The sequence below is a fragment of the Harpia harpyja genome, chromosome 14 (assembly GCF_026419915.1).
Source record: "Harpia harpyja isolate bHarHar1 chromosome 14, bHarHar1 primary haplotype, whole genome shotgun sequence".
Lineage (NCBI taxonomy): Eukaryota > Metazoa > Chordata > Aves > Accipitriformes > Accipitridae > Harpia > Harpia harpyja.
The window spans coordinates 7808199-7820729 of NC_068953.1; the positions used below are offsets into that span (position 1 = coordinate 7808199).

At 47.7% G+C, this 12531-nt stretch overlaps 1 protein-coding gene across 1 annotated transcript in view; it reads right to left on the minus strand.

Annotated features, from left to right (window-relative positions):
- Positions 1–12531, minus strand: part of HID1 (HID1 domain containing) — a 30514-nt gene that overhangs the window by 15999 nt on the left and 1984 nt on the right. Inside the window, exons 2-4 of the mRNA XM_052808149.1 lie at positions 6002–6151; positions 3469–3639; positions 557–670 (exon numbers count right to left, since the gene is read on the minus strand). Of these exons, the coding sequence (XP_052664109.1) occupies positions 557–670; positions 3469–3639; positions 6002–6151 (435 nt within the window). The remainder of the gene's footprint in view (positions 1–556; positions 671–3468; positions 3640–6001; positions 6152–12531) is intronic.

The window sequence follows — 12531 nt, forward strand, 5'->3', positions numbered from 1 at the left end:
GCACACCTGGTAGGAGATCCCCGCTTCAGGGAACTCCTCTGAAGTAAAGACAGTCACCATAAGAATCAGAACACATTTGTCTTTGCTGCAATGATACAAAGAGGAAGAGGAGGTGGAAAGACACAACAGAGACCATCTACTAATTCAGATCACAGCACCTGTGATCAGGCAAACAGCTGCTTCCTGCCCCGGTCTGCACCAAATTGCCAGCAAAAGGAACAAGGTGCTAAAGGTCTCTGCTTCGCTGGCAACAGCAGAAGAGCGGTTGTTTGCCAGAACAAGCACCTTTTCCTGAGGGGCGAGCTGTAGTACAGGGGTAAGTGCCAGCCACTCCAGCTGAGGCTCACCCAGCTGTCTCAGAACATCTGTTTTAGAAGGCACAAACACCACAAGCTGAACTCGAAGTGTTGACCAATATTAGTCACTGTGGGTTCAATCTCAGCATCTCCATATTTTCCTGCCTGCAGGTTGCAGGAAGCTGCTGGGGTTTTCCAGGGTACACCCCTACCATGCAGCTAATCCACCTCTATGCAGATACTCTCATGTTTCAACTTACCACCGTGCTCCTCCGGTGGCTCTGCACAGTGAAATCGGGACAGAAGAGCAGATCTGCAACAGCAAGGAGCAATGACTCGGCCAGTGGCCGGGCATTTTCATCATCTTCATCTCCCTAAAAGCGAGAAACATGGAACAGTATTGTCAGCCCAGGGTTAGCAAAATGCACATAGTAACACTAGTATAACACAGCAAGAGAAGATACACTCCAAGAACAAGCAGGGAGGCAAGAAGTTACAAAGGAACAAGAGGGAGAAACACACAATACCTAGCCAGTACAAGAAAGAATTTCCCCCTGAAAGGTGATGACTAAACAGGAACAAGCTCTTTAATGACACCAAACTGAGCAGACAAAGGCCTAGAGATGTTGGGGAAACAGAAGAGTAGCACTGGACTTTGCCACATGGAGATGCTCGACTTATTGAAGACAAAAGGAAAGGGAACCATTTACAGAGAAGAGGGTTTTACAGTCATGAAGGAGGGTGATTTGGATGGTCCACAGAGACAGCAATAGGAAGAAGCCAGCCAGCAGTGATAAGGTGTAAAACCTCTCAAAGTCCTGTATGGGCTGCCCAGAACTGGAGGTGACAGAACCAGGAAAGGCTGTGTGCACCATGCAAGGGGCCACCTCAGTCTGCCGTGGCAGAGCAAGCATGACAGCAGAGAGGATTTTGCCATCTCCAGCATTCAAAGCAATCACTCGAATCATGCATGGCTACTCTGCTGCAGCCGTTGCCATGGGAAACCTTGCCAGATACTGCCTGTCAAAGAGCATCCTGGATGGGAGGCCTTCCCCACCACACACTGGTGCTGGAGGGAAAGGCAGGGAGCAGGAATGGCAGGAGCTTATCTATCTCAGCCAGGCCTCTGTCAGCCTGCACATGACACATGGCTCTTAAATCACAGCAGGCAGCTAATGGAGATAATAGCCTGTGTGGCTCTGACGTCTGTCTGTCTCGTGACAGCAGGAAGACTATCATCAAACAGATCCCGGATGTAAGGAGAGGCCCAGAGAGGATGGATGGAGCCAGCACAGCAAAGATGCTTTTACTTGAGCTCGCAGTCAGAGATGAAACAACAAGCATTAGGGTACAAGGGGATTTCTTTTCCAAGAATGATCTTTGCTAACATCACCTCGGCTGCCAGAAAAAGTCCCTGCAGACTCTGGGTACCACCACATCCAAAATGGGTGACACAAAACAAACGAATAGATCTGTACATAATACAGACTCGCTTACAGGAGGAAGGCACCTGTGCCCCAGGGAGCTCTGCCATCCATCACTGCATCATGAAGCAGGTGAAAGATAATCACAGAGATATTTGCTAATGGTCCAGGCATACCACCATCTTCCCTTTCAGTTCCCAGGGAGAAATCAGCCTTCAGAGAGCAAAGCCGTTGCCCCTAGATTAGATGTGGCCCCAGCTTCTCTAACATCTCAGGGGCTTTATTTGTTATCCCCTGCCAGGCAGCTCAGCCAGCCCTACAGCTGCTTCTGCATATGGTTAAATGATGGAGCACACTGAACCACAACAGCTCCACCAACATTCAGGAGGCACAGTGCAGCAGGAGGGCTCCCAAACCCAGCACACATGCACTGGGCTGGATCGCCTTGGGGTGACCCCACCACTCTGAGGCTGAGAAACTCTCTCTTCCAGGTGCTGAACAAGGTAGAAAAACAGTTGTAACAGCAGCCTGGCTGGATTGGAGCTCTAGGCACCCTGTGAGTTCCTTCCCAAAACAAGCTCCTCCGTTATAAAGCCTCTCCAGAATTCCCCGGCCCCTGCAGGGATGAAAGGATGGACAACCACCACCCTCCCAATCACACAGATCACATAACACAGCAGGGCTAGCAAAGACTTCCCTTTCCACCACCCAGAACTTCCCCTTGAAGTGCCTCAGGCAAAACAGACTAGAGGTGACAGGCAGAGACAGCGCAAGGTGCAAGGTTTGTACTGTACCAACCACCGCTGATCCTTTATAACCTTCCCCAAAAACAATGCAGTACACTTAACATTCAGGGGGAACCACACTCTTCAGTACAGCCACACTGACCTGCAAATTCAGAAACTCATAAGAGAGGGCTTTCTATGCACAGAGCAGGCAGCTGCTGAGGGAGCAAGCAGGCAAATATGTATTGCTGGCCTAACTCAACTGTGTTTTCAACACTATTTCTCCTATTTGCAGGAGATCCTGAAGCACTTTCGCCCTGTTCCTCTGAGAGACACAGAAGAGCACTATTATGCCTGCTCTCCAGACAGAGAAATGTAGGGAAGTTCAGAGACTCCCCTGAGGTTATACATGTCACTGACAGAGCCAGAAACGGTACCTAATTCTTTAACCCTAATTCTTTAACCACTCTTGCCCAGTTGTGGGCTTCACCTATCAGGCTAGGCCCCTGGTTAAAACTGTATCACTCAGCTCATAAGCAGGGTATTGAGTCATGATGCTGAGAGCTTCTCTGACACTGTTTGCTTTAAATGTGACATTGTAAAATCAGTGGAAACGACACCCTATTTCTGTTTGACTTGAACCTTGAATCAACTTTAGCTAATGGAACAAGGTCATTTCGGTTGAAGAAAGTCATACAGCCTTTAGTACCGCTCTCATGTTCATTTCAATTCACACCTTCAGTTATACTGGAGAAGCCTTCCCTCACATACCAGCGCTCCCCTACAGCTACACACCCAAGTGAAATATTCAGATGATGCAGCAACCTGTGCCAAACAAAGCAGCTGAGGGTGAGAGGAAGAACAGCAAGAATCAAAGGAAGGAAAAGAACTTAGAAGGTGCCACCTAATTTCTGACTGAATAGAAATAACTGGAATAAAGTTGCCACCAAATGTACATAGGGTCTCCTCGCTGCAGCCTCCCCTTCACCCTCCAGAAAGCAGAGTAAGTGCCAAGAGACGGACCCCTCCTCGGCCAGCCCCAGGGACAGTTGACCAGAAGAAACCTCTCCAGTCTGGGTCCTCAAAGATGTAAGGCAGGATTCGGGTGAGGAGCCGGCAGCAGTTCAAGACGATTTGCCTCTCCTTCTCCGTGTGGCAGCCACTCTCTGCTCCCTGCACCAGCTTCTCCACAGCCTGAAGGAAACAAAATCAGGGCAGGTAGCATTAGCCTCAACACAAGTTAGCAAGAGCTGGGCAGGTCTGTCCTGCTGGTGACACCCTCACATAGCTATAAGCAGTTCTTGGAGCCCATTTTCTCCGAGTTCAATGGTACAGGTGCTGTTGCTGTTTGAAACGCTGCAGAAATAGGGTTCATGATCTTAAACAGACCTTCTTGAATTTCTACTGTCCCACTGCTAGATACGTCACATGCCAGGGCTAATCCACACAGTCCACGTGTCATGCCATGTGAGACAGCCAGCCAGACCCCCAGAAGGCTCCTTCCAGCACTGCTCCGTGACACCACACACTGCAAAGAGCAGATCAGCTTAATCAGCCGCATCAAGTACACAAGACACAGGCAGAACCAAGGCAGCAGTGCTGTGCTGCATGGTGCGAGGCAGGGGAAGATTGCACAGAAACACACAAACTGACAGATCTGCATGTGCTGTTGTGATTACAGCAGGGACCTCTCCTGACTCAAGAGGTGGGAGCTAAGCTGCTGCCTGTGACCATTAAGTGTACGGATACGGCCTCCAGCAGAGTCTGTCAAGGTCCTGCTGCAAAGGAGGGTGTTTGTCCAGGTATCCCCCACTGACCCTGTGAACAGGACTGCTGCTCTGGAAAGAGCTTCTGGGCTGAGTCTCCGCAGTCCATTCAATCACTGCTGAAACTGCCAATGGAGACAGTCACTGGGTTTTTCAGAATAGGATGTGGGTCTTGCCAGCCAGCAACCACAGCCCCAGGAGGCAGTGGCAGGAGGTTTTACCCACAGATAGAAAAAGGCAGCTCCTTCCCCCAGCAGCTGCACCCACTTGCTCTTACTCCCTGATCCCAAGGGGAAACAGAGGGGGAATGAAAGCCAAAACATATACCAAGGATTCACCTTGCTGCTTTTTAATTCATGAGGTCATGTGTCCCTGCTTATTTTCATAGCAGACTGTCTGGGTCACTGACTCTGCTAGCTTGCGTCATTGCCTTAATGGGTATTTAAATGCTGTTTGCATAGTCTCAGTCTGTCCACACACTACTCTGTGACTGAGCTTACTATTTTTTCAGGCACATTTATGACTCTGTACAGTCTGAGTCTCTAGCCATGACTGCAAATGACATTTCAGCCACACTGTTGTGCTGTCCACGAACACGCAGCATTGCCAAGTCCAGTGGCACACTGCACATGGGACAGGTCAGGGCCCTCAGCCTGGCAAAAGCACCGCAGAAGTCTGCAGGCTCCTCTGACCCTGATATCCCAAGATCTAGGGCTCCTGGATAAACAGCCCTGCAGTCATCAGGTCTTCCAGCACATCTGTTTCCAGTAGGGAGAACAGCCCATATTTTAGTCTTGGTTTGGGGGGGAAAGAGGACACAGAGTCAAAGGCAGTACAGTAGTCAGTACAAGTCTCCTCTGCTCATTTCGATTCCCAAGCTGCTGACTGCCAGAAGCCAGGAGATGGCACTAGGGAAGAACCATTCCATTTTTCCTCATTTTTGTATTTTCTCAAGTATCCACTACAGGCATCTGTCTGAGGCACGATTCCCAGTCAGAGGTACCTTCAGTATGATTCAGTAGGTCTCATTCACATTTTGTAGAGCAGGAAAGAAAAACAGGACAGCAACAACCATTTAAAATCGGGAAAATGCCATTCCAAATGTTTCCAATACTACAAATTCAAGGCTAATCAGGAGAATTATTAACACCTGCACTTTCCCAGGCAGAATAAGTCTCAGGCTGTTGCTCACCAGCTTGACAATTTGCCAAACCTAGCAGGGTAGGAAACGTGACTCAGTGTCCCTTGTGCTCCACACAAGGATGTGGCAACACCAGAAGCAGTACCAGGGATGTTCTGATATTACAGCAGAAGGAAGAAAAGTCTTAAGATCTCTCTTGAACTTCATCCAGGCACTTATACAGTGACAATCTCCACATCCCTCTGGGTTCTACCAGCTTGAAGCCAGACTGATGCATGGTGAGGAGCAATTAGATGCAGACAAGGAATCGGATGTACCAGCCTCACCACAAATATGCAGCCTTGGTACAAAGTCCCCTAAGCAGGAAGCAGTTTATACAGCAGGCAAGACCCAAGAGGGCAGGGCGAAACACAGGAAGGGGACAAGCGGAAAAAGGCTCCAAAGTGAGCAAATGCCAGGTGTGGTCTGTGCTAAACCAAGAGAGGAAGAGCTGAGAGTTACCAACACAAGAAGACAGGGACAAGCAAGCACATCATGTGGTACAAGGAAATAATATGGTACCTGTCTCACTTTGGGAGTCATAGGGCTATTGATCCAGGGACACTCCCCTGCTAGCACAGCACCAAGGAATAAGACAGCACAACCTTACCTTATAACACAAAGTCGCCAAGTTTGAAGGCGATTCTTCTCTCACTGCTCGGATCTCTGCAGCTGGTACAAGGGCAAAGACATCCTGCACTGAAGTGGCTGTGTCTGCCCAGAACTGGTCCCAAAAAGCATCATCCGTTGCCTCCACAGGCTATGGAGAGATAAACATGGTTACAGATGCAGAACTACCATTCTATGAAGTCCAAACATCAGCAATTATGCCTGGCTTGGGGATGGGACCAGGCACAGAAGAGGTTCAATAAAACATACTGGCACTGGTTTTGTAGCTCAACCTCTTTGTTATCAGGTCTTTAGCCGATTTGATCTCCCAAACAGAGCATTCCCTCAGCAAGTGGGTGAGCAGCAAGACCAACTGCATCAGACTGGGACTCTCCAAGTCTTTCATGGAGTCACAACGTACATGAGGCCTCCTGCTTGTCTGCAACCTGGGGCATGTATTACAAGGTCTTTACCAGCATGCGTGGGCCAGGCTACTGTCATGCACTCTGTCACCTTCAGAGTAAGCCAAGGATGCCCTGAGCGTGCACTGGAATTACTTCTACTGTAATCAAAGTCTCGAGGAAGCAATCAGGGACATCTCACAGTAGGGCATGAACGGACCCACAGAACTGACAGACCCACCTCAAAGCACTTACGGATGCAATGGGATCGATCTTTCTGAATCAAATATTTATAGGGAATTGGACTCAGTGCAGCTGGTCACTGCCAAGGCTTTGTTCTTAAAAAGCACTAAGTGTGCAATTCAAAGAGGAAGATGGAAGGAGGAGACTGATATACCAAAAAAAGCAATCCATTTCAGATCTGTGGTCTGAGAAGCCCGCTCCCCCCACACGCGTGGGAACACACCTCTTCCCATTACCTTTTCTGGCTCTGCAGGTGCAGACGACCTCCTCTTTTTACCAGCATTGTTGTCCCCTTTCCACAGTGAGAGAGTAAGTATTCTCCTCAAGCCCACCCTGAAACCCCACTGCTAGGGATGCTGGCCATAAGGACGGTCTGTTTGCCAGGCTGCAGCTGGAAAGACAGCTCTGTACAGCTGGCCACAGAGTCCCAATGTTATATCCCCCCAGCTTCTTCGTGACAGCATGGCATCTACTTAGAAATCAAAATGATGATGACAACCTGGGTGTCAGGTTATATGCGGCTGAACAAAGCGGACTGGACCTTACTTTGCCCTTTATGGCTTTGTAGAGCCAGAGAGCAGCGCTGGCCATTCAAGGTGAAGCAGAGGCCAAGACAAACAGGACCAGAGGTGACTCCAACCCTGCAGAAGTGCGGTGATGACCTGCCACTCCCCAGAAGGTGAAAATGCCAGCACTGTTTGCTGAACAAGAAGGCATCTCCATTACACAACATCTCAGGCATCCAAAGCCTGGGAGCTCTGAATAATCAGGAAAGACTTAACTTTTCAGCCAGCCTAAAACTGAGCACAGCTCTTCCCATCTAAATACTAATACTTGCCAAGAGATAGGCATCACCCAAACAAGTCTGGGAGTGCTCACTCAGCCCAAGGGTCCAGCTACAGGGGTGGGATAAATACATGCCTATTTATGCCAAGCAGTGTGAAACACATGGATCCACGACTTCAGTCAGAAGAGGAAAATGGAAGCTTTTCCAGAGGAGTTTCCCCAGCCATGCCAAGGCACGGTGGCATGCTTGGCAGGTCAGAAGAGCCATCCGCCTGAGCAACCCCAGCCCTTGGCTTAGGATGAAGGGAGCCTCCTACCTGCAACGTGCACCAGCTCTAAAGCAAACAGCAGCTCTCGCTAACTGAGATAATCAGCGCCGTGGGCGGGTCTACCATGTCAGATGGGAAAAGGGCAAAAATATGAATGTGTGTTTAACTTAATTCCTGCCCACTCCCAGCTTTGCTGTAGTAGGCAGAAAGCTTGCCCAGCTCTATGCTGTTTCTAAATGGAGCTAAGACGCGACTCCAGGGAGAACAGCTCATTCACAGCTCTGACAGGGAGAAGTGCTGCACTTCCCCCTTTGCTATCACCTCCTGAATTAGCAGCCACAGTCTGGGAACAGGTGATGTGTCACTACCACCCAAAGGCCAAAAAGTGAGAGGGGCAGGGAGGCAGGCCGGCTGCCCCCAAACTGGTATAGCAGGTTACTGCCCTGCAGCAATCTGCTTAACGCTCCAGTGCCGTAGAGGCTGATTATTGCTTGTCCTGGTCCTTCCAGCCATGCAGTGAATCAGCCCAAGTGACTCTCCAGTCTTTGAAAACAAAATCAGAAAAAAGTCCACAGGTGTTTAAGCAACTTCTTGAACTCTGCTCTAGTGCTGAAACCCTCTTCATTTTATCACCTGGCCACCAAAGCAAGTTCCCACCAAACCTCTTCCCAATGGAAGAACAACTTTTTCCAAATGATTCAACATCACAGCTCCTCAGAGGGGATCTATAGGAACAGGCAAGTGCTTACAGCCTGACTTTCAGCTTCCTGAGTGTGCAAAGGAGCTGTGCTCTTTGTAACCTGGGCATGAAATGCTTAAATGGAAGCAAAGCTATTTTGCAAATCTAATCTCTACTTACACTCCTCAAAAACAGCCAAGTATTTGGAAATCTGATCTATGTAATGCTTGAAACATCCTACACCCCCTTTCAAACCATGTACCACAACCACATGTATAATTGCCACATGTACTGACTGGCTGCCTGCCACAGCCACTCCCACTGACAACAGTGAGCAGCAATTGCTGCTAATTGAAGATCATGCATAAATAATGGCTTCACTCTCATCTAGAGGGGAAGCAGAAAACCATTTCCCTCCAGTAGACACAGATCCCTTTACCTCCCACTAGCCTGAGGCCTCCTCAGAGGTTGAACGCAGCCACTATTTTACAGGTGGTAACACAACAGCTAAGACAGATTGAAGAACACGGTCTCCGACTAAAATTACAGGCAGTTAGAGAAGCATAGCAGCAATTACCCAAACTGCAACGTCGGATGCTGCAGCCACATTAATGTCACGGCTGCCATCTTGGCAAGCAGATTACACTAAAACACCATTTCTTTCATTTTTAATAGCTACAGCAAGTCAGCTCCTCTTCAACAGATGGTATCCCGTGTACAATCCTGGGACACGGATTCAGTACTGAGTCACTCACATCCCGCAGCCCCCCTGTTTTAATTAACAGTCTGGCATCATGAAGCTACTCGATCCACATAATATTCATCTCCTTGATAGAACATTACTGGATGTTTTTAAGCTGATTGTATTCTGCACACAGCATCTCTGGGGATCTAAATATCCATTTCCTCATGCTGAGCTCACCCAACAGCCTGTATCTAGCTCACAGAGAAGGGAAATACAGAGACCTAGAACAGTCTTGCTCACCAGCCACCGATATCTTCATTTGGAAATGTCAAGATTTAGTTAGAAGTGTTGGTACTGCACATGCTGCAGTACAAATCCCACAGCACCGCAGCTAACTTTGACAGTGCTTTAACCAGAAGAGCTTACGAGGAGCTGAATCCTCAACCAGCCATGCTGTGAGCTGGAGGCACTTCGGATCCTCCAGATGAGCACAGATCTGTCTTCTTTTGGGGAGGGAGCTGCAGCACAGTTAAGAAAGAGCCTGATGTTCCTCCAGCAAGTGCAGACAACCAGCTCTGCACCAGCAGTGCAATGAGAATAAGAACTTCATCGTTGCCAGAAGAATTGAGGGATCAGTAGCTCAACTCTACTCTGGAAACACAACCAGCACATCTGGAGAGCAAAGGAAGTTCTTGACACCCCACGCATCCCACTGCAGAGGCTGCTGAAGTTACAGAGCTAACTGGCAGAGAGAGACGCTGCTGCCTGAACCAAGATCTTGACACCAAAAGGATGAGATGACTGTAGCGCAGAGTGGTTGCTGAGAACTCAATGGGCAGAGCCAAGGTGATGTCACATCTCAGAGTGGGCAAGGAGGGAGACTTTTGCTTTCAGTTCATCTGGGCAAGGTGTAAAGATCTCCCACCTGCAGGCTGGCCACACAAAGGTGGAACCAGTGCTACTGGATACCTCCAGCCTTTATTTCCCAAGAGTTATAAATGTTGAGTTTCAGGTTCTTTAAAGCACACCCCACACACGCTGTAGGAGTCAGCAAAGGAAGACGCTCGGTTTGCCAGCATCTTGCCAGTTACTGAATGGAGAATCACAGCCCTGAACAGCCAATCCCCAGGCAAACAAGATACGTCACAGGAAACAGGAAAACAGAGTGGAGCTGACCATGTCCTATAAACAGGAAAAGGTCCCAAGGCCCAGCCTCCCCCCATTCCTTACTGTCCTCAGTCTGACGCTAGCACCACCTTCGCTTTCTCTTTCCCAGCCAAGAGCTCTCTGCACTTACACCTTTACATCGAATGCTCATTCCCCACAATTCCTGCAACAGGACCCAACCAGAGGGCTGTCCTTAAACCAGTTCTAAGGTTGCTACAAATTGCCAGTGGAGAACCAAGGGGGCAAGCAGCCGCTAGTCTCGCTCACTGTATTCTCCTTTTGCTTCTTGCTAACGTGCCAACTGAGCATCCCACCAGCCAAGGTAGCGAGGCGTTTGGGGCAGGGACTCTCCTTTTTCTGGGACTCGACAGCAGAGCAGGGCTCTAGCCAGTACTATGCAAGCTCAGATAATATTTAACAGCAGCGTGCTCCTATCCACCCCAAATGAGGCAAAACTGCAGAGTGTAATGACCACAGACCCATTCATGCAGCACTTATTAAGCTCTAGGAGATCAGGCAACCCTGTAGGGCCAGCAGATTAGTTTGAGGCAATTCACACACCTTTGTACCATCTGTTTGTGAGCCACTGTGCAAAAGGAAAGTCTGGGGACAGATTTATTCAAAATGTTAATAACTAGCAAGATTTCATCTCTGCTGCCAAGGACGGCAGCTCTACACATATTTCAGAGTAATAGGATCTTTGTGATCAGCAGTGCAGAATCAAGGAGAGGCTCCACATGAGTGTCACCAGTTGTCTGCTCCCACAGCAGAGACAGTGTTGCAAAGGAAACTGGAAAATGGGATTTGTGGAAGTCGCAGTGAAAGCCTAGGACAAAAGTCAGCTGTGTGAAGTGTTAGTTACAGCTTTGCTTTTAAGACAACAACTTTGCTTTTGATCAACCTGAGACATTTGGACACTTGAGTCAAACTTGAATACTATCAGAAATAGGCTACCAGAAACAGACCTCTCTCCAAGCACAAGATGTACTTTTATCAGACTCAAATTGACAGCCTGTTGTACTACTGCATTTCCACATCAGGGAAAAAGAAAGGACTGGAGTTTGTCCCTCATATTTGATCCTTCCTGTCTCTTTAAAAGCAGAGGCATAGCTAGCATTAAAATCTAACAAGCTGGTTCACAAGATCAAAATTTCTTATCTTCCAGTCAGTTGCTTGCAGGAACCATTTAATTGCTAACTGACTAAGAAAAGAAACCGTGTTTCCCCAGCAGTTAAGACTCACAGCTTCAGTTCCCTGCTCTGCCACTGACTAGTTGTCATAGTCGCAATTTATGTTTCCCTTCACCTGTTAAGTAGACAGCATTTTGATGGGCAGTTTGGGAGGGCTCACACATTTTCCATGATAAAGCACACCTGTTTTATTATTAAAAGGGTGGGCTCTATGAATCTAAAGGTGTACAGTGTAATGTAATATATATGTATCATATAAAAATCCTAAAAGCCATTTCTCCATACGTGATTATAAATACACATCTGTAGCATAAGCTAATTCCTTCCTTCTGGTACTACCACCCTTTTTTAATCACTAAAATAATTCTGAAGTGATTTTTTCTTTTTTAATACTCTTACACCTTCAGAGTTCCTCTTTGGCAATTAATTAAAAAAAATCAATTAAGTTAATTTCATTTGTGTCCAGACTTGGTTCAACTTTTAAGTTCTGGGCTCCATGTGTGCTACAAGCATTCAAGTGTTATGTTCCTTACAGATTTATTTAATTTTTGTAAAATGTTCACACAGGAACGCTCATATTTTTTAATTAACGAAAGCCTGGAGATTAAAAGAACTTATTTTTAAGAAAAATTTAACTTCACTGCCAACTCTAAACCTTCACCAGTGAGTGAACAGTGCTTTCTGCTCAGCCTCTTCCTTCCATCAGAGCCTTAGGAAACACCACATAAGTGCATTACTAAGCTCAACAGTTTCATGTTACCAATGATTTGACGAAAATCTATTTGTCCAGCTACCTAATGTCAGAGGAGAAGGCTGCAAAATAGGAGACACGCTGCTGAAGCAGCAAAGTGTACTTTGAGCTAATAGTGTTGAAGGATTTGACTCTGTCTGTTATTGCAGCCTGGTTTTGAATCCAGGGTCTCATGGACTAGGAGGTTGCACGGAGGTTGCTTCTGGTACAAGCTCAGAAGACTCCAGGAGAGTCCAGTCACGCATTCTGCGCAAGCAAATACCAGTGCCCTTCTACAGTATGTAAATATGGGAGCGCCAACACCCCACCCTTTTTTCACATGGCAGTTAGTCTCACCTAGACAGCAAAGAAGTGAAATGA